This window comes from Gymnoscopelus microlampas (assembly GCF_963454915.1).
Source record: "Gymnoscopelus microlampas genome assembly, chromosome: 11".
Taxonomy (NCBI): domain Eukaryota; kingdom Metazoa; phylum Chordata; class Actinopteri; order Myctophiformes; family Myctophidae; genus Gymnoscopelus; species Gymnoscopelus microlampas.
In genome coordinates this window covers 39,871,432-39,898,595 of record NC_139948.1, presented here as the reverse complement: position 1 = coordinate 39,898,595, position 27,164 = coordinate 39,871,432, and the positions used below count along the sequence as shown (strand labels likewise).

The 27,164-nt window shown below is 41.0% G+C and overlaps 1 protein-coding gene across 5 annotated transcripts in view; it reads right to left on the bottom strand.

The window, feature by feature from the left end:
• LOC311055943 (E3 ubiquitin-protein ligase rnf213-alpha-like) overlaps positions 1 to 26,952 on the bottom strand; it is a 52,791-nt gene extending 25,839 nt beyond the window's left edge. For 2 of the 5 annotated variants that reach the window (XM_084072222.1, XM_084072223.1), the window contains exons 1-34: positions 26,810 to 26,952; positions 22,799 to 22,924; positions 21,838 to 21,995; positions 19,459 to 20,064; positions 19,118 to 19,305; positions 17,394 to 17,506; positions 16,621 to 16,835; positions 16,352 to 16,503; positions 16,067 to 16,243; positions 15,295 to 15,497; positions 14,908 to 15,194; positions 14,290 to 14,552; positions 13,640 to 13,852; positions 13,226 to 13,418; positions 13,079 to 13,134; positions 12,815 to 12,989; positions 12,556 to 12,720; positions 12,270 to 12,368; positions 12,050 to 12,172; positions 11,516 to 11,699; positions 10,840 to 11,013; positions 10,549 to 10,701; positions 9,185 to 9,813; positions 8,722 to 8,881; positions 8,407 to 8,624; positions 7,841 to 7,978; positions 6,979 to 7,143; positions 5,150 to 6,422; positions 4,851 to 5,032; positions 4,578 to 4,733; positions 842 to 4,495; positions 604 to 728; positions 401 to 514; positions 4 to 128 (exon numbers count right to left, since the gene is read on the bottom strand). In XM_084072222.1, the coding sequence (XP_083928348.1) occupies positions 4 to 128; positions 401 to 514; positions 604 to 728; positions 842 to 4,495; positions 4,578 to 4,733; positions 4,851 to 5,032; positions 5,150 to 6,422; positions 6,979 to 7,143; positions 7,841 to 7,978; positions 8,407 to 8,624; positions 8,722 to 8,881; positions 9,185 to 9,813; positions 10,549 to 10,701; positions 10,840 to 11,013; positions 11,516 to 11,699; positions 12,050 to 12,172; positions 12,270 to 12,368; positions 12,556 to 12,720; positions 12,815 to 12,989; positions 13,079 to 13,134; positions 13,226 to 13,418; positions 13,640 to 13,852; positions 14,290 to 14,552; positions 14,908 to 15,194; positions 15,295 to 15,497; positions 16,067 to 16,243; positions 16,352 to 16,503; positions 16,621 to 16,835; positions 17,394 to 17,506; positions 19,118 to 19,305; positions 19,459 to 20,064; positions 21,838 to 21,995; positions 22,799 to 22,901 (10,939 nt within the window). In that variant the 5' untranslated portion in view covers positions 22,902 to 22,924; positions 26,810 to 26,952. Of the gene's footprint in view, positions 1 to 3; positions 129 to 400; positions 515 to 603; positions 729 to 841; positions 4,496 to 4,577; positions 4,734 to 4,850; positions 5,033 to 5,149; positions 6,423 to 6,978; positions 7,144 to 7,840; positions 7,979 to 8,406; positions 8,625 to 8,721; positions 8,882 to 9,184; positions 9,814 to 10,548; positions 10,702 to 10,839; positions 11,014 to 11,515; positions 11,700 to 12,049; positions 12,173 to 12,269; positions 12,369 to 12,555; positions 12,721 to 12,814; positions 12,990 to 13,078; positions 13,135 to 13,225; positions 13,419 to 13,639; positions 13,853 to 14,289; positions 14,553 to 14,907; positions 15,195 to 15,294; positions 15,498 to 16,066; positions 16,244 to 16,351; positions 16,504 to 16,620; positions 16,836 to 17,393; positions 17,507 to 19,117; positions 19,306 to 19,458; positions 20,065 to 21,824; positions 21,996 to 22,798; positions 22,925 to 26,809 lie in introns of those variants that run through there. The other 3 variants (XM_084072225.1, XM_084072224.1, XM_084072226.1) reach the window with 3 other exon arrangements.
• Between the last annotated feature and the right edge of the window lie 212 nt (positions 26,953 to 27,164).

Genomic DNA, 27,164 nt, shown 5'->3' with positions numbered 1-27,164 from the left:
CACCTCCATGAAAGCCAACATAGGGAGTTCCTCCCTCCATTCTGGGCAGTTTGGTGATGAAGTAGACAAACACGTTGCTTTGCATGTTCTCTTGTCTTGACTTGTTGATTTCATTGATGGCTGAATACCTGTCAAAACACAATCAAACACGATGATAAAAACACTTTAACCGCAGATGTAGGGCTGTCACGATTATGAAATAACATAATGACAATGTAATAACTTTATACAAAAACATAATAGTGGAAATAGCTGATCAACAAGCTTGCAGATCTGCCATACATTATCGTGATTATCTCAAATAATTGCGATTAGGCAATTATGTAATAATGGTGACAGGCCCACGCAGATGTTGAAATCAACAACATATAATTAGCTTAACATTTAGCAAACAACCTACTTTGCAGATGCGATCAGATTGGCACTCTGAGCATCTTCATCATAGTCACACTGTATGATGAGGAGCCTGTTGCCAGGTGCAGGATTGCGGCCGTTTCCAGTTGTGAGGAAATGCCTAGGAAAAGACAAGAGATTTTTACATTGCATAATGTCAGATTCTGAGTGCAGAACTGAGAACAATATGGATGTGACATATTAACACACTTGATCTTCTTGAGGAATGAGAGTTCTGTGTCGAACTGCTGGAGAGAGAGAAGTTCCACGCCATGACACCCCTGATCCAGTGGCTCCAGATCAGATACTGTCAGAAGTCTGGAGAATGTTGTCACCTGTGGATTAGAGTCATAAGCATCAGCAATGACAAGTTGGATGAGTTCAGGGTATTGTAGAGATTACATAGGAGTATATAAGAACATATGGTATATGAAAACTTTAATCTTACCTCCGTGAAGAAGGCCAGGCCATAGGAATCCTGATTCATATGAGCGAGGATGAAGTCAGTCAAGCAGCCGTTGTTCTGTTCGTCAAAGTAGACCCTTGCCAGATATTCACTCTCGACTTTGGGGAGACCAGTGCAGTCTAAACGCACCACTGAGTCGGGTGTCGCACAGTTGAGCAGTATGAGTTTGGCCTCGTCCAGGAATCTTCGGTCACGATCCGAGGCTTCCACGTCACAATCTGAGGCTTCCACGTCACTTTGCTTCTTTTGCTTTGCACTTTGCTTCTCTGTCACTTGGAGGACCACAGAGGCACACGTGTCTGAATGGTAGCCAATGAAGACGTCCGCTGGGAGGTACCTGTGTGTCTGAGGCGCCGCTGCGTGTTGAGTGTTGAGGGAGATGAACTGTTTGACCCACGTTTCCAACTCTTTCACGACCCTCTTCTGCTCAGCGAGGAGGACGGTGTGGATGTCCAAGTAGTGTTTCTCCAGTCGGTTGATGAGAGGTATTGGGAACTGCTTGTAGACCACCTCTTTTTCCTCGATGACAATTAGCCTGAAGTCCTTATGCACTCTGCATTTGACACGATGTGTTCCCAGTCCAAGGTCTACGTATTTTTGTCCTCCGAGACAGACGTAGTACTGGTTGAGGGCGTCGTACAGACTTTCATACAGGTTCTGCAAGTTCAGGAGCACAATAGTTTGACCTGTTTCCATGCAGATTTTCACTCTGTTGATGTTGCGACATATCTGGGTGTACTCTTGATCCTTGGGGAAGCTTGAGCCGAAGATGATTTCAGGCTGGCTATTTTCCGAGAAGAAGGCTTGCTGCAGGATCTGGAGGGCTGCGTAGTTTTTTGTCAGAACCAGCAAGTACCTGCACTCTTCCTCCTGTCCGATTGCTGCAATGTTTTGTCTCACAAGGTCAATGGTGCTGATGCTCTCTAGGTTGGGTGTTACGTGTGACATTTCGGTGAAGACACTGACTGCGTCCACATCATCTTTGCCACTGAAATTCCTCAAAACTGCCTCCACAATCTGTTCTGCACTGGGTTTCTGTTGAGAGGCCTTTGCCATTGCGAAAACCATCTTCACCAAGCTGTAGTAGTCGCGCAGCCCAAAGAAGCCTTTTCCCTGTTTATGGCAGATGTTCAAGTAGGCCTTGGCGAACGGCTGGAAAAAATCCCTGACCTTTTCCGAAATCATGGCATCAGATGAGCAAATGCCTTTGGCACTATAGATGAGTTCCTTTTCATCAGGGTCACCACGGGAGACAAAGATGCCTCTGTTCATCTTCGCAGGGTCCAAGGCCCAGTTCGAAATGCCAATGAATCCAACCTTTTTGTGTGGCAGCGGCTCGTCGTCAATGCATCCTTCCTCCAGCAGTGGATGGAGAGTTTTCAGGGGCATTTTAGGGGAGTCCTCCGCCAAGCCAATCTCGTCGAGGACCACAACGGAAATGTACTCGGTCAGGTTCTTTCCCTCCTGGAAGCGAGCACACTGTTTGAACGTGTTGATGATGCCCTCTGGTGTCGAGTGAGGGCTGCACTGGAAGGACACCAGGTGGATCTGTTTGAGCCTTTTGTAGAGCTCAGAGTGGGCGGCCTGGCCCTGCATTGCATCTGCAACCAGAGTTTTGGACAGAGACTTTGAACTTCCAGGTTTTCCAACCAAAAAGAGGGGGATTCGTAGTTCAATGCAGAGCACCATCATGAAGACGTTTTCTTTCAGCGCGTTGTTTCTTGCAATTGTTTGCAATTGTTGCTTTGGCACACCACTCAGAAGTAGATCCTGCATGCGTGAAATTTCATGCATCATTCTCATTGGACTGTACATTTCTGGAAGTTTCCTGCAGATTCTCTGTCTGTATTTGTCCTTGTCTTCTAGGCAAGCGTGGTAGCACACCCCCGCAGCCATGATCAGAGACCACAGCACAGGGTCTCCGGCATTGTGTGCTCTCTGGAGTCTTTCTGTTCTGTTGACATTCAGACTTCTCTCAAACACTTCAAGCTCCTTATTAAGCATGTCATGGTTCTTATAGAACCACACAAATGCTTGCATGCAGCGTTCCACATCCCTCAGGCTCACAAAGCTGCATTCATCTTTCCTCGTCCGCATGTACCTTTGTGAGGTTGACAGAACATCCGTGATCATCTGGATGTATTCTACATTCAGTTTATTGACCTCGACTACCCTCTGTACAATCTGTTGGATGTACATTTTCTCTGTGTGATCATTCAACTGGCCAAAGTCCCACACTAGAGGGATCATGCTTGGTGGCAACGCCTGAACTCTGTACACCAACTGGCGTAGCGGAATGGATCCAAGCTTTTCATCCGTCTCTTCGGCTCGAACTCGGTACCCGAGACCGGCTGACTCTAGTCTTTGAATCATCTCATCCGTGTGCTTTCGATATGGGTTGCACGCCGCTACAACTTGCAATCCACAGTGGGGCGTCAAGCCCTCCCCCTCAACCGTCTGGTCACAGAGGACTTCTTTAATGCTGCTGATGGCCTCCGTTGTGTTGGCCTCGTCAAAGAAGAGAACAGAGTCAAAGCCGTAATCGTGTTTGTTGGTTAAAGCGATCGCTTCCGCCTCTCTGACTTTGGAGTAAATCATATCGGAACTTGTTCCTCCATGCACCTTGACCAGTTTCATGTTCTCAGTGGCCACTCCACTCCTCCGCAGTTCACAAAGGAACTTAATGAGCCTAGTCTTACCGCACCCAGTCTCCCCCATAATAATCACAGGGATGCCACACCTGAAGCGCATGTGGATGGCCAGCATCTTCAAGATGTTGTCAGTGGTGAGCTCGTAGGTTTCATCCGGATCAAGAGGCCACTGGATTCCGAGCACGTTGCATAGTCGCTCTATTTTCTCCCCCCTGGGTAGGCCATCAAAGTCAATGTTGAAAGGGACTCTCTGTAGCTGCAGCCCTGCATACAACTCTCGTGTCATGATGTTCGGTTTTATCACCCTTCCTGAGGTGGGATCAACAGCATCTACGCGGTTCTCTGCATTAAGCCGAAGATGGAAGCCAATGAAGGTCATGGACACGTGGTCATCGTTAAAGAATATGTACGGATGTGGCTCCGACTCCCATCGCTTCCTGATCAGAAACGGGGCCAGGTCTTCATCGCGGACGGTGGCTAGGTCCATCTGCAGTCTCCCGGGACTCTGGTCAGAGATGCTGAGTGACGGTGTGGCGAAGTCCTTGGCCATCAGGATCATGAAGTCCACCACAAAGGTCTTGAATCCTTGCAGAGTGTCACCAGTGCACTCGACATCGCAAAACACAGACGTCTCGCAGTCTTGTAGCTGGAGGTTCAAGAACCATACAAAGTTTCTCAATTCTGCCCAGGAGGGGTCCAGAATGCCGCAGTACATGAGAAGCATCTGTAGGCATTCTACGTGAGACCCTTCAACACCCTTGTACATGAAAGTGTCGAGATCGACACCATTATGGAATCGACTGAGATATTGGTATGGTCTTTGGAAGGCTTCACTCCTGAATTCTCGATCATCCATTAGTGGGTCCAGAGCGTTCACAAGTGTTGGATCTTCTTGCTTCCTCATCTCTATCATCAACACCTCTTTTGGTGATTGGCAGACAACTTTTGGGAACACGTCTATGAAAGAGGTGTTCACATTCCGGGTCTATGACAAAAAAAATGAAATGGAAATTAATGCTGGACAAATAAATGATTAAAGAAATATATATATTTTGAGGTAAATGTACCTGACGTGAAGCATTGCGTGGAAGATTTGTCGTTGACTCTAAGATCTCAATAACATACAACTGCTTGTTGCTGCACTTCCACATCTTTCCCTCAGAGTCCATCAGATAGCGAAGAATCAACAATTTGAAAAGGAATTCTTGGAGGCCTTTCCGTACCTTTACATTAGGATAAACAAGACGGATGTTTAATTCATTAAGCACAGAGAGAAGGTACCCAAGACTTTTCTCATCAGAAATACACCATAAAAAATGCCTTTGCATTACAATCATTACCGATGATGTGACATCAAAATGGAAAATTGTCAGCTCCTCCTTCTTGGAGTTGTTAATAAGAGACTGAAGAATGACATTCTCATCAACCTTTGGCTCAATCAAGCGAATGCACTTCATCCCTGATGACCTTTTGGTTGAGCGTTTCAGTTTTTCACAAAGCCTCTTGGTGTAGAGAGACTTGCCTGAAATGTTTAAAAAGCAAGTCATTATGCCATGTGTCAACAATGCTTAGAAATGAAATCGTAACTGTCTCTGCACATAATAATGTCAACCAAGTATACTTAGATAGATACACTCACCAACACCAGCTCTTTTGGATGACACCACTCGCACACACATTCGGTCTCTGAACACAGCTGCAGCGCTGTTTTGATCTGCTGGGACAGTGTAGTGTCGACTGAGGTACCTCTGGATCCTGACCAATGGCTCCTGGGGAACCATGTGCAATCTATACTGGCTGAAGGCAGAGGGGAGGTAGGCGTGCTCTCTGTCCGAGCTGCAGATGATAACAAGTTTGTAGTCCTTCCTGCTCTGCATTTCCATTCGACGAAAGAACCTCTCAACTTTGGAGCTCACGTCGTAACTCAGCTGATCTCCGTACAGTAGAGCGTGTATCTTCTGTCCCCTGTACCCTGCCGTGAGACAGCGTCTGAAGAACAGCTCCACGTGCTCGTAAGGCGTGGATGAATTGCATAGGAGGACTTCGTCACATGTGGGCAGCACCTCGTCTTCGCTACTCATGTAAATGGAGATGCACGAGGTCAAGACCTCATCGTGAGGACAGACAATAAGATTTGGCTTCCCAGTGGCCAAACCTTTAGGCATCTTTCTTTTCACACACGTGTCCTTATTCTCTTCAGAAAGGCCCTCTTGGTGCTTATCCTCCACGCTTGCCAGTATTTCCAGCAGTTTTCCAAGGCTTCTAGTGTCGAGCATATCTGGAAGGAAGTTTTTCATGTCGTTCATGTAGGCGTTCCATATCAGGTCAAACTTCTGACAACCGCTTGCTAGTTCCACAAGACTTGGTAGAGGATCAAAAGCTCCCATCAAATCTGGGTCTCCCTGTGCAATGACTGGAACTTCTCGAAACGTCTGATATTCAATGTCCTCGTTTATCTCTTGTGGTTTGGTGAGGAGTTCATACTGGAGTTCATGCCAAACCTGCCTCAAATCTGAGGCTGTGCAGTTTGGTTTGACGAAGGAGAGCATCATGAGAAGTTGGTCCTCCAAATTAGTGGCATTCTGCTGTGTCAGCTTACTGCACAGGTATACAATCTGCTCTGCTGTGTAGTAGTTCAGGTAGTAATGGTGCGACCTCTGTTTGTTCACGAAGTCCATCCAGTAGTCGAAGCACTTCTCCATTTTCTTGCAAAGTTCAGGGAGCTGCTCCTCCACGATGCCGTCCACAAAGATAACACTGACTACGGAGCCTAGGTTGAAATCCATGACAATGCTGGGCTCTGTGCTGCTGGAGTTGCATTTGATGTGTGCCTCCCATTGCCTGAACAGGGGATTCCCAGCCGTGTACAGGGCAATGAATGCCTCGGCCAATCGTTGAACACTGGCAAAAACCTGAGCGGGTGCAAAGAGATGTCTATGTCACAACTGTGAACATTATGCATGTCTCATGCACGTTACAATTTGTAATAAGACAGAAAAACAATAGCTTTGTCATTGAAGAGTAAAATAACAATGATATTGTATCTATGAACATGCAAATTATCCAATTGAATATATATATATATATATATATATATATATATATATATATATATATATAATATTAACTCACTGAGTGCCAGGATTGCCAGAATTATTTCAGAATTGATTCTGAAAAGTGCCAGAGTTTTTTTCACAGAAAACAAAAAGTGCTTAGAAAGCGAGATACAGCCTTTTTCAGTCCTAAGTTAAACAAGGAGTGGATGGAGCTGCACATCTTCAGATGATGATATCTTGGGTTCTGAACATGTTTTTCTTTTTTTTACTATTTTTTCAAAAACACGTCAAACACGTTAATGGCACCCAGCGCCATAGCGGTAAAAACACGTGAAACACGTTAATGGCACTCAGTGAGTTAAGAGATCAATAATGAAAAAGACATTTGCTTTAAAAAATATATATGACTTACCTCTGCAAAGCGGTCCACCTCACACTGCCCCTGCTCCCCTTTCCCAGACATGAGCATGAGTTTGTTCTGCAGCTCCCGCACGTCCTCCAGAGAATAGCGGCGCATGTCCCGACCTTCATCATGTTCCTCTGGAATCTGCAGCTTCAAGGCTGTGTCAAGACTCAACTAAATGTATAAAAACAAAGACATAGTCTTAAACTTACTTCTGGAAAGATAATTTTGTAAGAAATAATGCTGTTTTAAGTAGGGCTGCAAGTATCGATTATTTTGTTACACAGTAATCCATTAAATTGATTACCAAAACTAATAATAATAACCCTTTAAGACCTGAGGCTTATTAAAAAACAAATCTTCCAAATCCTAACAGTTTTCTGAAAAAACGTATATTGGTAGAGTGGCGTGTTCAAAACCTTTTCAAGGACCCCTAAAATTATATGCATTTGGCCGTGGACCCCCATCTCAAAATACTTTGTTCCTGGGACCCGAGAGGCAAGGATTTGAGTTAAAAATGTTGTTGAATATATATATTCAAAGATTTGCATATTTTTTTTTTTCACAATTAAAAAAAATATAAATACAATATAAGCTCATAGCACGGTGCCGCACAATGAGCTTGTATATCTGCTATTTTTGAATAGCCAAATAAATCTAAAATGACACAGATCTGGTCTTAATGGGTTAAGTGATGTGCCCTTGAGCAAGACACTGAACCCCCAACTGCTCAGTGGCCACCGGTATGTAAGACTGTGGTTGCACTGGTCAGCTCACAGGTTTTAATGTGTGTGTCTATGTGTGCAGGGTGTTGCTGAAAATGAGCATGTGTGCTCAGCTACCACCCTGGGTAAATAAAGAACACATTTACCTTCTTAACATTCTGTGCACTGATCATGTAGATGCCGTTGTTGTTGATGGCCGACGCCAAGGAGAGAGAGGAGAGTTCTACTGAACCATGGCTGTCCTTCACAGTCTTCAGCCATTCCAGATGGCGTGCAGTGTCACGCTGGAAAACAAAATAACATTACAATCAATCAATGGTGCCAGACAGTCGGTAATAATTAGCTTACATATCAGTGGTTCTCAAATTCCAAGGTCCCCATAACTCTGAGAGGGTAAAAGGTGGAAACAAATAGACCCCCGGGTTCATTTGGTACACATTTGTACACTTTCAGAGTTACAGACTGTAAGGGTCCATTTAGAATCCCCTCAACGAACCCTGAGGGTCCATGGGCTCTGCTTTGAGAACCACAGAGCTACACCTAGCATCCCTATTCTGGGCAGGTCATAATAGGCAGATATTCTGCAAAAATGGATGAACATTCAGTGAAAACAATCGAGCTGTGTTTGCTAAGTGACATACGACAAAGCATATCCGAGTTTATTCGGTTAAGAAAGAAATAAGTATTGTTAGTATTGAACATTTATTCTCACCAGCTTCTTTGGCAGGTTGCTGTCATTCTCCAAAGCTCTCCAGAGCTTCTTTAGTACCTCCTCCAAGGCCTGAAAACCAGCGTCTGCTTTGAGGTCATAAAGAATGGACGAGTAGCCAAGTACAGCGTCATGGAAGCAGGCGACACGATCCACATCCAGGTCATTCTCTCCAGCAGAGATGGAGGCCAGATCAACAAACACCTTCAACTCATTGATATCTGAAATGAAACGCGTCACATTTCCACTGTTCACTTGCCTGTATGACCATTAAAATAACAATTAGCGTTAATATTAGGTATTGATGATCATTCTCACCTTCAAGGGCTTCCTTCACCCAGTTGACAAACTGTCTTCTCTGTCCCAGCTCATGTAAACACAGTCTGCGAGGCTCTGTGATGTCCACCAGAACCATCTTGGCCTGCATCAAGTCATTGTCAATTCGACTGAGGTGCTCTCTCTGAAAGTCTGCGTGAGTCTGGGGAGGAGATGCCAAGATTATTGTAGATATTGTCATATTATTTACGTTCATTAAAGACCAGAGCAAGCATAACTTCTGAGGTTTTGACAAACCAAACCAACAATTTTATGCCTAATGACTCTTTAACATCTAAAAGAAATGTACAGATCTCCAATGACATTTTTTATTGAACTTTATTTTATGTTGTATGCACAGGGAATGCATTACAAATATATTATGTTGTATGCACAGGGAATGCATTAAAAATATGATTGCAACATGCACCAGTAATGATATACAATACACAACAAGGCTACTTACAACTTCAAGCAGAGTCTGCAGAACCCTGAAGTCACCCTGAAGACAAAGGGTCTCCTTCACCATCATGATGACTTTGGCCGATTCCACAGCTAGATGAAGCTCGTGATACTGCTCAATCTGTTGGACCCTTCCCTGGATCCACCGCTTATCGTCGGATTGATCGAGGCGACACATGATGGCCAAGTCTTGGGCGAGGTCTGCGTACTTGTCCCTGAATGCTTTGAAGAGTATGTCGATCTCACCAAGCATGATGTTGCCGTTCTTCAGCTCCCTATAGATCACCTGGTACTCATCGTAGCACGCCTCGAATATGTCATCGTGAATCATGTCTGGCGTCGCCTGCATATCAGCAACCCCGGATTCATCAGGGTCCTCGCCTTCCCTTCCTCTCTGGGAGACGAGTGCGGCTTGCTTATCCCAGCACTCTTTGAATATGTAACTGTCTTTGAAGGTGTGCAGAATCTCAGCCATTTCACTGATGTCTTCCTCGAGATCGAAGTAGGTCGAAGTAGGTAACACGCCAGCCGTTGCGGAGGCCATTTGGTCAAACGGATGAACCTCCATGAACTGGTCCAGGGTCATGGTGTCGACGTTGATCTGCTGTCTTTGTTCCAAGTCGCATACATCAACTGTCACACAGATAAAATCTAGTTAACTGTTGGAACTTTTTTATCAAAACAAAACACAGACATGTTATTTGATACAATAACTAGGAATGGGCTTTTGGCCATTTCTTTGTAAACGTGTGCACTTTGAGTGGTCACGTTGAGTGGTTAACTCGAGTGTTCACAAGCTGAAGTCATCCGAATTTCTGGAAACTCCACTTCTTTGTGGTCTCTTTATCAACTACGGTTTCAGAGCAAAGCCTTTTGTTTACTTTAAAAGCCAAGCCATTAAAAATGAAAGGGAAACTCAACTGGGGTGTAGTTGTTTAGATTACAAAGGCGTCTTTCCCCCTAAATGTCCTGCTTGCTTTGAAGTTAATATTCATAGATTTTGGTGGTGGCCAGCAAGATTGGATACTGATACATACATTGGATGAATACAACAGGATGAAGTTAACATTAATAACGCCCTGCGGATCAAACAGTCATTACTAGTGGCGCACGTTGGCACAGCACTGTGGTAGAAAAAGGGGTGCGAGTTTGTTCAATCCAGTTGTTTTGAAAAACAGAGCATGCATGTACTACTGCTAGAATAGCAGTTTTGTATGAATTACAACCACATGAATTACAACTACAGTATATCAAGTATTTTAATTATTTCTACAAGTTTTATTTTAATTGTCAGTTAATCAGTCCTAAACGGAGAGTGAATTATTTTTGTGTAAATGGTTAAACCGTTTACCTGCCAAATCAACATACCTGTTATATGTTCCTCAAGCTTGCGAGTCATCGTTATCAAGACGTCCACCAGCTCCCTCTCATGGTACACAGCTTTCACTTCATTCTGTCTTGTCTGCAACAGCCTCCTCATTCTGCCGTAATCCTGACATTGTTTATTCTCAGAGAGACAGTCTGCAAATGTCAATAGTCACATTTTAATATATATATAAATACATGAATCATTAGTTTTGTACCAACAAGCCTTTTTAAAACGTAACTATTCATCTCCTTCGTTGTCTTTCATGCAAGCGAAAGGGAGGCCGCAATTACCTATTTTTAGCAGTTCTAAGAAGGCATCCCTCCTATCTAAAATTAATGAGAGGAGGCTGAGCGTGATGTTTCCGTGGAGTAGCTTATTGGTGATGGCAGCAAAGGATGATATCGCTACAGCAATTCTGTCCATGGCGTCCTGCGAAAGCTTCTCAATAAGTTTCTCCTCTGCACCTGTAAACACATAAACGGTTAAAAACTGATTCATCTCCAAGATTGCACACCACTTATTATAATAATGCTTGAGACCATTACAGGGCAATCATAATATGTAGCACTGAGTAGCTATGGCAGTAGTCTTGCTCGATATTAACCACTTAATTGAAACCCCTTCTATTTTCCCTCTACAACAAACCTCTATGCCAAGCTCACAGCTTTGGAAAAAAATGTAATAAAACAAACAATTAAATAAAATTAATGCAAAAAGTAATCGAACAAACACGGCCACCTCACGTATTAGGAGGGCAGTATGAGTATGTGTTTTCGATGGATCTATCATGGTTAAAATGGAATTTTAAGTTACAATGGTTTGTATAGGAAGGCGGTGTGTCTGATCAAATTTATATCAAATATCTAAATACCGAATCAAGCAACTTAAAAACTGTCTGAGGTGCTCACAAAAGCCTGAGTAGACCCCAAACATGTTTGAAAGTGAAATATCCCTTTAAGTAGATACCATGCAACTGGAATATGTCTTTGGCTGCTGTCCAGGAAAGGAGATGCTTGAGGACGGCACCCTCTTCATCCTGATAATGTCCACCACTGTCCCTTGGCCATGATTTCTGGATAATGGCTGAAATAAGGGTTCCAAACTTCCAATTTATCTTAAACCTCTCAAAAAGTTTACCCTCTGACTTGTTCTGTAAAATAAAAATAAAACATTGCATAAGAATGAGTACACTGCATCTTTCAAATACATAAAATATAACTGAAAAAACTGGACTAACACGTTGCCACCATATATCGAGTAAACCGCAGAAGTTAAGAAATCTATCTTTATTCCTATAATTCAGTCTAAGACAGTCCAATCATGTAAACTTTAGATTGTGTGAACAACACTCGGCCAAGGTGGAAAAAGCAAACAACTGCACATAACTCATGTATACTTAAAAAAAGATTCTCCATTTATTTTCTGTACACTAGTTTCTTTGTTTACAAACATGATCTCTGCCGTTCTCAATCTCAATGGTGTATTAAAAAGTCATATTACCTGACATAAAGTGGTGACAGATTCAAGAGCACATTTCTCAACAATAGAGGCAACATGTGGATGGGATTCCATGAGCTCCTCAATTTTTGCGCAGTAGAATTCTATTTGATCCAACACAGTTTCCTAAAAAATAAAAAAAATAAAAAATAAAAATAAAAACATTAAAATACAAGAAAATATTTTTTTTTCAGACCAAATTAAATGTATCTATATCACAAACCTTTTTAAGCTTGCCTTCAAAATCCATTGTGAATGTTTTTCTCCATTGCTCTGTGAAAACTGCATTACTGAATTGGAGAGAGATCGTGTTGTTCCACATCTAAGAAACAAAACCAACAGAAGACACCACACAGAAAAATCACAAGTCTTTATTTATAATGGACACTTGCGGGTCTGTTTCTAAGATTATCCATATTGATGGCATGGTTTTTAGGCACCGGTCACAATATTATGCATTTCGGTCTGTCTTTTAATCAACTAATTTAAGTGCATTCGACACTACTCACTTCAGTCTCTTCTGGGGTGATATTAGCTTGCATGTACAAGGAAGACACACCCCTGTTTAGCAGCCTCTCCCTGAAGGATTGACTGATCCATCCTCTCATTGTCATCATCGCCTGGGACATCAACAGCTCAGAGTATTTTGTACGTTCCTGGTCCTTTCCAACATCCTAAAATAACCAGAATAAGCATTAACAGAATTAAAAAAGCTAAACTTATCTGAGAAAAGTAAACAACATAATTAATGTCTTTCATTTCACATACCTGTGGCTCGCAAGCTTCAGCAAAGTCTGAGACCTTGGCAACCAGACACATGCATGCAACAGGGATTTCTGTGAAGCTCTTGGTAAACCTTGCAGGTCTGACTGCTTTACAGATCTTCTCTATCAGTTTCACTGCTGTCTCCAAACACTCTCTTCCATAAACCACGCTGAACGAACTATCATAACAAACAGAAACAAGTGGATGATTAAAGCATTGACCACTCGATCAAGTACATCACATTAATGCACCAAGAAAATAAATCACCTGTATTTTTGCTCAATGAGGTTCCCTTGGATGTGTGAGATAATCTCAGAAACAACCTGTAAAATAGAAAGCAAAGTACACTCAATTTTAAACATTCTAATGACAACCTAGAAACTGTATTGTGTTTAACTGGTGGTGTAGCTTCACCTGCGCTGAGCTGTAGCTGATATCCTGTGGGGACTTCATACTGAAGATGTGAAGCATGTCCAAGAGCTCAGTCTTAAGGATGTCGCTACATTCCACCAGATCTTCAATCGACATCAGACTCATCCAGGACCGGACTGTCAGTTTGTCCACCTCTACCAAATGACTGTTGCTTTTCATCAGTTTCAACATTGCCCTGAAAATTTAGTAGACCATAAGCAGACATACTTCATCATGTAACAGAAAACATCTGAAAACCACGGAAAGAATGGAGTCATAGAAGTTACAAACAGTGGGCTACAGCTCATCTTATTTACAAAAACCATGGTTGATTATTCTTTTAAATCAATACAGCATAAATTAGTTGGGACATATTTTGGTTAGCGTAGTTGCTGAATGTTGCAATGAAGTGCTTACTTCTTATCCTGGCTGTTCATTGATAGTGCATTATCCACTTTAAGGCCTTGCAATCCAGACCAAGATGGGTCATACGTGGGGTTAGCCGACTTTGATAATGGTTGGAAAGGCTTTGTGCCTTTCAGGACGTGGAGAAATGGAATTACCAAAATCCACCGTGGCATTCCATCTGCTTTCACAATTCTTATCAGCGTCATCAATGTTTCTGGAAGACTAGATGCATCAAATCAAAGTAAAATCAGTGCAACCACAATTTACAACTATTGCATCAAAACGTAAAGGTAAGCAACAATATAAAGATATAAAGGTAAACAGAGATAGCTAGAAACTACATACGATATACACTAAATACATATAATGACATTATAGGCAATATATTTATATTATATGCAATATACATGTGCTCTATAGCAATATAAATGTTACTATAATTTATTTATTTTTAAAGGAAATTGAAATTCCATTTATTAAGCTATGGCCTCTAGTTTGAGTGCAATAAATGTTCATGATTATTAGCCCACAATCTAGAGGCTTGGTTGACAAACTGTGCAAGCATCATTATAATCCTTTCATTTTATCACTCTCTGTTAACTATAATCTGTATTAGGATTTTACCAAGAGGAAGTTGGAGAAGCTACAAAAGGACATACGTTTTGAGACTAGAGATGGCTTTTGAAAAATCTGTCCAATACATCAGGAAGTCATCTTTGGGCAGATTGGGCAAGCACAGGGCATTGCAGAGTCGATTGAGCTCATTGGCGTGTAGTTTGAGTGCATGTTTTTTCCACACATATAGCATGATCACAGCTGCTTTCAAGGGATCCTGGATGAAACGGCTCTTCGCTTCTCCATCCATCTTCAGCACCTGAGGAGTCACGCATTCCAGCATGAAGTCCTTGATCAACATCCTGACCTAGGAAATCAAAGCACAGGGGGAATAACAGAGATATATCAGGGTTAGGGTAATACCAAGGTGTTTTCAGGCTACAACTCTACTCTAGTCGTAGGACTGGGCAATATGGGCAAAAATCTAAAAATGTACCAAATACCTCAATATAGATATTGTAACGATAATATCGTAATTAGCGTCAAAACGTGATGTGGCGTGTGGTGAACTTAAGTGATTAAAACCAGGAAAAACACAATACGTGTGTGTCTTATCATGATATCCAAAATCCCAGACATGTAGTCTCATATCACAATATCAATATCAATATAATATACTGCCCAGCCCTACCAACACAACTGTATGAAAGTTATTTCATTACTTCATCCTCGCCATAGTCTAGGCACCATTTCTTCTGAGTGTCCTCGTACACAAAGGGGTTTGCATAAATCTGAAAGAACTGATCCATCTGGATCTGGAAGCTCTTCAGATTGACATCAGTCCAAGTCCTGAGGAGATCAAATATAGTTGCCAGCATGGCTCTCCCGGCACAGTCTCTGCCTTGGACTATGCTCTTCCTCTGTTCAGGCCAGAAAGTGTCCTTTAGCCGCTTGAGCACGTTCTTCGATGGCTCGGCGCAGATCATGTCGTCATACTGATGCCACTCCCCTTTCACAAAAGATACACATGTAAATCAAATGCATATTTGATGTTTTCTCCATATAAATATGGAGATAATAATAAATAAAGTGAAGCGTTGTGACCTCACCTTCCGTGGTGAGGAGATGGGGCTTCACAAACAAACACCTGTTGGTGATCTGTGCGGAATCCAGCTTGTATATGTACTCATACTCATATTTGGCCTTTTTGTTTTTGTAGACAACATACTTGTATGGTATAGACACACTCATGGCTTCAGCTTTGGTTGTAGTGACACTGCCCCCGATTAGAAATCCATCTTCTCCAAGATCCCTGTGTGACACAGAAAATAAGAACAAATGTATATAAAACATTTCATTTGATTGTTATTTAACCTTGTTTATCGATCACATTAAAGTAATGACTCTGCTACCATAGAGGGCCAAAATCACCTATAATAATTATTAGAGTTCTCAAATTCTGCTGAGAAAACTTCTGATTTGTTCCCCTACACTTCCATTAATAAATGTTAGACCCTGATGCCAGGTACAGTAGGACATCTACATACGGCCAATATTTCCATGGCAAAGTGGGGATTCCTTCTTGAATGAGTGGTACAGTATGTTTGGTCTCCCTTGGTACAAATCCCAGGTAAGAGACAAAACTTTCAGATGGCAGTTTTTAAGCATGAATATGGAAAACTTACCATTAAATAGAGCATTGCTATCTTTATCACTTCATTAACCATCACAGAACTTTATAGCAAATGTTTTGAAAATGAAAACAATGCACTACTGCTATAGTGCCCGTCTACTAAACTGAATTTCAACGAGAACAAGTAATGGGAATAGGTAACAGGAAGTTTTAAGACCATATATGATGTTGGTTTTGGAAGAACTCACTTAGAAACATTGAGCTCAACTGCATCTTCGTCCCATTTTCCAATACGTGATCCTGCCCTTAAAAAAATGCGGTCTTCATCTGTATCAAATTTGAAATCCTTTGAGAGAACTGCATGGAAGATGATTGTGAGTCGGTCACTTGCTGCAATTTGCTTGTTCTGGTTTGCCCTGGTTATTCTGGAATTTGGAAAATAAAGGTTAATTAGATTTGAGTTCTAAAACTGGTCAAGATCATCTAAATGTATTTATTTATTTAATCAATGTCAAAGAATCTGATGACTGTACCGTTTGGGTGGTGGGACAACCTGGACCTCGGGCTCCGTGTTATCATTGTTGGCTGTCTTTTCTGATTCACCTCCTCCCCCATGGGCAGACTGCTGGACCTCCATGTGTTCTACCTGCACCTCTGGGTCTACACTGGAGCCCCTGCTGTCAACCTGTTGACATTACATTCAAATAAATAAGAAACACACCTCACAATTAGTCTTACAAAGTCTATATATATTTATTTTTTTAAAGAACAAATGAGTTCTCATTGCAAATCGTCACATTACCTTTAAAGCATCTAGAGAGCCAAAAACCATCCCTGGCTGAACAGCAGATGTCTGCTTCTGTTGTTGACCTGGTGCCTTGGTCTTGTCTTTCTGCTTTGCCTGCCCAGCCTGATTAGCCTTTTGATCCACATTGGCATTCTGGTCCAGTTCAGTAAGTTTGGTGTTTGTTATGTCTTTCTTGGTCTTTGGAGCTTTCTGGTTAGTGACCTTTGTCCCTATAGGATAGGATAGGAATAGGATAACACTTTATTAATCCCCCAAAAGGGAAATTCAGGGCTACGTGCTTCATAGATAATAAATATAGTAGGCCTAAGTAGGTAATGATGAATAGTACTGCTACTAAACCATACAATAATACAGTACTAAACCAAACAATAATGCACAGATACTAAGGATGTTAATGATTAACCATTTAACCGTAAACTGATAAGATTATCAATTCAAATTATCGGTTAAACAATCACATTCATTGTATTTATTGTTTTCATTGGAAAGTTCTGCTACCATTTGCTAAACATTGATGTAAGTTATAGATTTTTCATGTAGGCCTATTTCATTTATTCCATTTAAATTCCTCCAGGGTAGCCTATATATAGCCTACCTTTTTAAATGACGTCCCTAACTGATACAACACACACACACACACACACACACACACACACACACACACACAAGGAATACAACAATACACTATGTACAGTCTCAAACATATGGTACATCGGAATCGCTCGCAAGCAAACCCACACATTAGTTGGTTTATCAGCATGCTTTACCTGAAGCTTGTGGAGATGTACTTGTTTTGCCTTCAGAGAGATTAGCTGGAGTCTGCTTAGATGATATTTCTTTATCACTCTCTACCACTGGCTTGCTACTCGCCCTTGTTGTCCTGAAATTTGGTTTAAGAAAAATCATATTAAAGTACTAATACTGGTCGAATGACTTAAATGCACATTTTTAAAGGGACACGATCACAAGGTTCAGCATTAGCTCAGAACTTGTTGTAGGGTTAAAGGTTCCATTAGCAGACATGAAACTGAGCATTCTTCTGTGCGTCTCTGAACCAGCCCTGAAGCTGTGCTGAAAAGTACCTAATTGATGTCACTAGGGTCAAATCTATGAATGTGAAGCCTAAAGCCATTCCTTCCTAGTTTTTAACTGCTACCCTCGGTGGCCATGACATTGTCCTGGTTCATCATGTTTACAGCAAAATAGTGATCTTGTGTTCAGAAAATAAAATAATAAATCTTGAGACTTACTGTATAGGACCACAGAAAGGTTGAAACAAACAGAATGGGGGAATTGTCAGTATTGTGATTGTATCATAACCAGTGTTGGGAAGTAACTAAAGTAATATGTAACTTAAAGTAATATTATTACCTTTTCCCAGTAACTAGTAACGTAACTAATTACTTTCACATTTTGAGTAATAATATTACCTTTACTTTTTTTCAAAAAGTAACTTATTACTTTTTTTCACGAGCCTCGGTGGTACTCTGGGTTTGAGTGTGTTTATTTGATCCTGTGTTGTTTTTGGTCCATTGATATAATGGTAGACTGGTTGGGATCGAGTTGCTATGCAGGCTGCTTGCTGATCCGGTCTAGAGCGGATACAGAAACGTTGCGCACTTGTCTGTGTGAATTATTATCAGCTGCGGAAGGGCGTGCCGCCCTTAAACCGGAACAAACAGTGTTGCCATGTCTGCTTATTATTATAAGCAACTTGTTAACCGATGAAGATGCGCCGTAAGCTTGTAGGTCGGCTATTTTCTATATATATATAATATAGGTCACTGACTGTGGCATGTATATATATATATATACACACACACACACACACACACACACACACATACATATATATATATATATAGGCGTCAAATGGTTTTCATTTAGTCTGTAAGTTATGAATTCATACACTGTAAAAGTCTTAAGGTTGTTACACACCGGGGCGATTTTGTCATGCGAATAATGCAGGGTTTTTTAAAACCTTATAAAGTCAATGGCTCCGTACATGGAGCGAAAAAGCGAAAAAGCGAAGCGAAAAAGCGTATTTTAATTATTCGGAACGAGTCCGAATTTTTCGTATATTCGCTATTTTCGCCGGTGTCGCCCGGTGTGTAAGGACCTTTAGTGTTAATATAATTCAAATGAGTGTACAATGAGGATTTTACAATGTAGGCTGCAGAAAAGAGAAAAAAAAACAACTGCTAATGTTGAAAATGCAAAGTCAGACTTTTGGGGAGAAAGGATGCAAATTACTGGGGGCGAGAAAAAAAAAGTAACTAAAGTAATAAGTAACTAGGTACTTTTGGCAGGGAGTAATAAGTAAAGTAACTACATTAATTTTTAAACAAGTAATATGTAATAAGTAACATATTACTATGTTTTAGTAACTATCCCAACACTGATCATAACCTTCAACAATTAACTGAAATGCAGAGCAACAGTGTGATTGTGTCCTTTTAACAATGTCACTGTAAGAATGTGATTATTGTACCTTTTTGTTGGCGGGACACCCTGAACCTCAGACACTGTGTTATCATCAGTGTTGGCTGTCTTTTCTCTGTTATTGTCAGAGGTTGTCGGTGCAGATGAGTCACCTCCTTCCCCATGGGCAGACTGCTGGACCTCCATGTGTTCTACCTGCACCTCTGGGTCCACACTGGAGCCCCTGCTTTCAGCCTGCTGAAATTACATTCAAATACAGTTAGGGGTGTGCACCTCACAATTATCCTGACAAGCATAGAAATGTCACACATTTTCCAAAAAAAAAAAAAATCCACTAAAAAAAATAAAAGATAAAAATACAAAGGTTCCGATTGCAAATCTTCACATTACCTTTAAAGCATCAGGAGAGCCAGATAGCATCCCTGGCTCAACAGCAGATGTCTGCTTCAGTTGTTGACCTGGTGCCTTGGTCTTGTCTTTCTGCTTTGCCAGCCCGGCCTGATTAGCCTTTTGATCCACAGTGGCATTCTGGTCCAGTTTGGTGTTGGTCATGTCTTTCTTGGTCTTTGAACTTTTAGATTCAGTCTTTTGACCTTTCTGGTTAGCGGCCTTTGTCCCCTGCGTTGATATGTTGTCATTGTTCTCTCCCACTGACTTTCTACTCTGAACTGCAGCATTGTGACTGCACAGTGCACTGGGTTCTGGTGAGATGGAACTTTTTTCACAGTGAGTGCCCTCAGGAGGTCTGCCAGGAGGACTTGGAGCTACTAAAGATCTAGGCTGGCTCTCGAGTGAAGAACCACCATCATGGGCTAAGTCTGCCATTTCATCCAACGCATTGGATGAGCAGTCACTGTCAGAGGACTCTCCCGCATCCTCCGTCTTCTTGACCCCGCTGTCTGCCAGGGAGATGTTGGACAGCTCAGAGGTCACATTTTCCGGATCCAAAGACATCGGGCCATCTTTCTTCTTTTTGGTCTTCTTCTTTTTTTTTCTCTGTGAAGACCAAAAGTCACAACATCAATTTAATTTGATTAATAAGTGCCGTTTATCTTTAATGTGTAACCTGGTGTTACTATCATCAGTGCTGAAATATTTTCTACTGGTAAACTACAGAACACTTTCCCCATTTTCACAAATGGATGAATATGCCTTTACTTACAGTTTGGAATATGCTTACAGTTTGAAATATGGCTCCCTTACAGTTTGGGGTGATTCTGCTTGTGAGCTTAACTAAAGGCCTTTGCAGACAGGGTGTGATTTTTCGCACGGAAAAAACTGACAATATCATTTCTTAAATGAACACATGGTTTTCAATGACCTCATGCACACCGGCTCCGAATTTACCGTGTGGCGATGCGATGTGTTTTTTCTCCAATCGAACCCAGTTCGATTCATGCGTCTTTTCGCATGCGGTAAAAACTGATTGACTAATCGCACCTGTTTGCAAAGGCCTTAAAGGTCTTGTAATGTACGTTTCAGACTGCATTTTTGGCCCTCTGCTCCAACTTAAAGGGATATTTCACTTTCAAAAAAACTTTGGGTCATTTTATCGTCTACTCAGGCTTTTGTCAGCCCCCCAGACCGTTTTTAAGTTGCTTGATTCAGTATTTAGATATTTGATATACATTTTATCAGACACGCGCCCTTCCTATACAAACCCATTATAACTTCAAACTCCATTTTTAACATGTTAGATTCATCAAAAACACCCGTCCTTGGTTCTGGTGACTCACCCTGCCCTCCTAATACGTGAGGGGGCCGTGTTCTTTCGATTACTTTTTTCATTTATTTTTAATATTTTCATCGAAAAAACACGGCCCCCTCGCGTATTAGGAGGGCAGGGTGAGTCACCAGAACCAAAAAAACGGTCTGGGGGGCACACAAAAGCCTGAGTAGATGATAAAATTACCCAAAGTTTTTTTTAAAGTGAAATATCCCTTTAAGGGAATGTCTGAACTAAGCTGTAGAAGCTGCCTTTTTCTCTTTCAGTGCGCTATCATTGTACTCTGTCTCTGTTGGTTACTGTTACTAGTGTCTGTGTACATATCACATTCAAGGAGCTGTAAGTTTAAGTGATATGTTTTGGTTAAAACCTATGTTTTTGTTAAAACATTAAAGTTTTACATTCTGATAATCATTGTTATTATAGTGTTTGTTCAGTAACAGGGGGTTCCCCCGTCCCTCCAGCTCTTTAGTAAACTGAAAATACATTTTCAAATGAGTCACCAATTTCATCCAGTCAGGACAGAGAACCCATTTATCAGCTTCAATTTTACAGTGTTCCAGGTCAACTTTTGTCTGCTATTTGCGTTGTTTGTTTGTTTCATCACTTCCAATTTCAGTTGTTTATCTTGTATTGGTATCACTAATACCAATCAATTGGTATAACAACCTGAAAATGTATTTTGTGAGCTAGAGAGACAGTGAGACCCCTGCTACTGAACAAACACTCTATAGCAATGAATACTATTGGAATAAAGAGATATTTAACACTTATTTTAACAAAACAATATCACTTAAAGCACCTTTAACGAAAACATGTGACTTTTCAGCAGCAGCAGCGAGTGAGAGAGAGAACTCTTACTCTACACTACTCCTTGGAAAGTCAGAATACAGTAAATGAGAGACAAACATGCAAAGTTTATCATAATATGACAAATTGAATTTACATTATAAGCATTATAAGAATCAATTAAATTATGCACACTACTCAGCAATCCTGCACCAAAATTCTGGCCCTGGAGAATGATGACACTTTACACAAACCTTTTTCTTGGGGTTGGGTAAGATATCGTTCAGGTCACTTGGTCGTTTAGGGGATCGATTGTCCACAGACAATTCAGCGGGGGAATTCAGCGATTCTGGATTTTCAGTTCCAACCAAATCTGGTTCTGAAGATTTGGAAACAGGCACGCTTCCTGCATCTGGATTAAGAGAACAATTAGAAAATAATATATATATTTTTAAATTGAGTAACTATATGAACCATGTTTTAATCTGCTTTGTTTAGTTTTGTTTGTGCCTCTTTTTATGTCTGACTGTTGGAAAATCTATAAAAATGTTTGAACAGAATCAGCTGACACAAGATGAATTGTATTAGTAACATAACATGTGAAACCATTGGGGTCAAGTTGAATGACCTGGCACAGTAATGTTTTGAACGCATGTACAGTATAGTATAGTCAATATTGAATTGATCACAATCACAATTTTAACCAATCCTTAGTTTTCTCTCAAGCCAATAAAGAAGAAGTGGCAGTGCCCTCCTGTGGCTAGAGCCTGACACAAATCAGTTGAGAACCATATTTGACAGACCAACCTGAACTTCCAGTTTTTAATTTCTCAGGCCATACTGTATGTGACAGATGACAAGGGCTTGTTTAAATTCCTTTGTGTGTGTGTGTGTGTGTGTGTGTGTGTGTGTGTGTGTGTGTGTGTGTGTGTGTGTGTGTGTGCGCGCACTTATTAAGCAAATCCATAAAGAGGGGGAGGGGGGTGATAGATTATGATTAACCCATTAAAACCCGGGAAAGCATCTGTGTCAGTTTAGATATACAAGATATACAAGATATACAAGCTCACAGCACGTAACTTTGTGCCACGCTGCAAGCTTGTATATCTGCTATTTTTGAAAAGTGTGAGAACTATTGATATAGAAGGCATTTTTAGAATCGGACTCCGTTCTTAAATGGGTTAAACCGGATTTGTACAGTATGATTGTACTAACCAGGTATGGTGTTTAAAGGCTGGGCAGACAGACGGTAACCACACTGACTGCAGAACTTTGCAGTCTGTTCCAAAATATTGTGGTCACAACTGGGGCACTTCATCTTCAGGCTTCAATGGCGGTCTCCTGCAGCATAAGAAAGAATAACGTCAGTGTAGAATTAGAAGGTCACGAGAACATTTTCACTTTCGTTTCTGCTAAAACAGACCGATTCATGAATGCATTTAGTCTCTTCCACTACCGACAACAGCCTGTTTCACGTGGACTTTGCATGTAGGCTGTTAACTGTTGCCTATTGAACCGAGACTAATCTGAAATGGATATCAAAGCATTGTCTAGACTTTACCAATACACATAACTTGGTTAATAGCCGACCAACAGGCAAGCCTGACCTTGTATCTGTTACTTTCTGAACCGTTTGGAAATTCTACCAATTTCTTTCTTCGCCTATAATGACATAATGGGATGCCAAGGTTAAATGAATAGTTATTAAGACTCAATAGCGCGAGGGTGTCGTTGACAGAAAAAAAAGAACGCAAAAGGTACCAGTTCTTTTCAGTGGTGGAAAAAGTATATATATTTTTTACTTAAGAAAAAGTATCAATACTGCAATATAGAAATTCTAAATTTACTTGAGCAAAAGTAGAAAAGTATTGGTATCAAACTGTACTTTAAGTCCCAAAAGTATAAAGTACTCATTATGCAGAATGTCCCATTTCACAAGTTTTCAAATGTATAAAAACCTTTAGAAAATAGCAGAGCTAAAGCCTGGCTTTCTATCTAGTGTTGAAGTTATTAATGTATGTTTTGTAATAATCAAAATCTACAAAGTAACAAACTAAAGTTTTCAAATAATTTGAGTGGAGCAAAAGTACAATATTTGCCTCTGAGATGTAGTGGAGTAGAAGCAAAAGTACCGAAAACTGGAAATACTCCAGTAAAGTAAAAATATTCCTCAAAATTGTACTCAAGTACAGTACTTGAGTAAATGTACTTAGTTCCTTTACATCCACGGTTCTCAAAGTGGGGTCCGCGGACCGAAGCATGGCCAGAGGGTCCGCGAAATATTTCACAGATAAAAAAATAAAATAAAAACATTTTTGATTTAAAATATTTTTTGATTAAAAATATTTTTTGATTGAAAATATTTTTGTATTATTTATTTTTTTATGGGGGGGGGGGCTAGTGAAAGTTGCATAAGTTCTTACTGTAATGGTGTATGTGATATGAAATGTGAGCTTACAATAATCACAGTAATCCTTAATCATATAGACCAATTATTTGTTTACTAACATTGAGCCTGGACGCACAGGTGATTGTTTCACGCAATCAGTTCCCAACCTGTTTCGGGGTGCACTGGTTTCAGCACACCCCAACCCCCTCTTGTGTGTGTTGGCTAGTGAGACGCGTCCTAACTGTCTGTTAAGGGGTCTATTCCATCATATTCAAAGGTTTTTGCAGAGAAATGAGACAGACTCCGGTCACTTTCAAATTAGAGCACTGCAGAGGGCAGGTGTCCAGCTGACGCTCGTTGACGCTACATCACTGTATACATATTAGATGTATTAGATATTTATTAGATATTACATTGATATTAAAGCTATTTTATTTGATTAGATATGTGATGTTGTTACCTGACAATTAGTTGACTTTATCGGTTGATATCGGCAGAGGTGGACGAAGTACTCGACCCCAGTACTTGAGTAAGAGTACAGATACTCCTTGGTCAAATTCACTCCACTATAAGTAAAAGTAGCTCAGTCAAAATGTTACTCAAGTAAGAGTAAAAAAGTAATTGTTTTTAAATATACTTCAGAAACAAGCCAGAAACACGGCTAGCGTGAGAGCAGAAGTTAGGCCAATTGCATTTTAGGGAAGAAAAAAAACAGCCAACCTAAAGGCCAAACCGCACCAATGCAACTAGTCGCAACTCCTTGCAACAAAACTGTTTTAAGGTCAACCACACACCGATGCAACTCCTTGCTGCCATTGGGGATAATGGTTGCAAGTAGTTGCAAGTAGTTGCATGTTGCAACTCCTTGCAACATGCATGGCGAAACATTGTTGTGGATGTGGAGTGGGCTTAAAGTACTCAGTACTTTATAGCCTTCCTAGAAATATACTCGAGTAAAAGTAAAATATTTGTCTTGGAAATGTACTGTAAGACAAGTAAGAGTAATACGTATCAAAAAAATCTAATACTCAAGTAAAGTACAGATCCTCAGAATCTGTACTCAAGTACAGTACTCAAGTACATTTACTCTGTTACTGTCCACCACTGGATATCGGAATCGGAAATTAAGAGTTGGACAATATCGGAATATCGGATATTGGCAAAAAAGTCAATATCGAAGATCCCTAACAATACGTTTATTATTTTTAAATTGAAGCACCTACTAAAAGTCACCTTTAGACTGGTCATTTTACATGTCTGTTTTTATTAGGACTGTATAAGTGTTCATTTTCTGAAGTCTGAACCATTAAGATCAGTTACTTGAAAAGTGTTCTGTCAGGTTTTACACAAAAGCTATTTTAATAAAAGTACTATTGGCACATGATTCATATAGTAGTAGTGGTTTCTGTTTATGACTATGAAATGGGTCTGAAAGATTTTGATTGAAACGTTGTTTAATACAAATAGTTCCAATGGCATCTAAATGTACACATGTGGTTGTAAGTATATGCTTATCGGTGCTGCGAGGATGAGGGGGTACCTGGAAAAAAATCTGCCCTCCAAGGGGTACCTGGGCCAAAAAAGTTTGAGAACCCCTGCTTTACATCACAGTTTTTTTTAACATCCCATAAACAGGGCTTTTTGGCGTAGTGCCTGTGGAAAGCCTGGCTTCCATTTACTGTCCTGTCCCCAGATCCAGTCTAAAGCCCACCTACTGCATCCGGACAATCTCTCCGCACACATGTAAGCAAACAAACACATTTCCGTATCCGCTCCAGACCGGATCTTCACACAACAAAGCAAACTGATCCCGGGTCTAGTTCTTTTTGACAAGCGGACAGACACACCTCCCACATACATCCTCAGCATCCAATAAGAAGCGAACGCTTCAGTCTTTCAGCCAATCACATGCATTAGGTACATGATGCTGAAGTCCACTTCCTTGTTTGCGCGCTGGAGTCAGTGTTGCCATGTCCGCTTATTATAAAGCGACGCTGAGCTTGTTTTTCTGTAAAGTTACTTGTAAATATCAGTGGCTACGGTTTTTTGGGGCTTGTTAAGTGTAGTTGCTTATTTGGGCTTGTTTCCTACTATGGTTTAAATCAGTGGTTCTCAAACATTTTCATGTCAAGGACCTCCAAATTAATATGTATGTGTCTACAGACTGAAAATATGTTCCGCCAGGGACCCGATACCAGCTTTGTGTTGTTAAAATATTCCAAATGTTTCCTAGCTTCTTTTGAAAATAGCAGATCTACACGCTCACAACGCGCCGCGACGCGTTGTGAGCTTGTAGATCGGCTACATTTTAATAGCCAAAGGTTTCAAAAAAATGAAGTGCTCATGTGGCCATAGTTGCTTATTATGGACTTAGACCTGGTTGCTTATTTCTCTCGCAAAATCTGGCAACGATAACCGTAGTCATATTAATGCAATCCACACTACAGTATATTAAACAGCATGCCTTTTGGGCTTCATACTTGATATCATCATGTGACAGTCCAGAAGTCCCTGATAACCTATAACCTACAGTAAAATCGCTCGGTCACCGTTTAGCTACTATAGCTCCAATATGTTTGAGCTATAAAGCTACCTCTGCAGTCAAGAGATGAAATCATCATCATCATCACCATCACCATCATCAGTGATAAACAGAAAGACGACTGTTGTTGTTGACTTAGTATGTCGTCGATAACAAACAAACAGTCATTCGAGCGAGGCCTCATTTCATGCAATCGTCCTCCGCTCCGTCACAACAAGCTCCAAACAGCGTGCCACCGCTATCGTTCAATCACACAATGTACGTTCACACCATGGCATCATGCTATGCTTCCTACCTGTACAAAGTAACGCCGAACCATGGGGTCTTTCCTTCAGAATGGGATCATAAATAATCCTGTCTGTCGCTGACATGCAGCTGGAAGTAAGGAACACTCCCACACAGACCACACAGTGATGATGAAGTCAGAATGACTCTCGGTCGGACTCAGTCATGGAGAATAAAGTTTCGTTTTGTCAGAAGAGACCATATAGTGGGCGTCAACGAACAACAAAGCAGCAGCACGTTCACCACTGTTATTATGTTATCTAATCTATCCCAACGGTTCTCAAACTTTTTCGTGCCAAGGACCCCCAAATTGATATGTATGTGACCGCGGACCCCCACCTGAAAATATGTTGTGCCAGGGACCC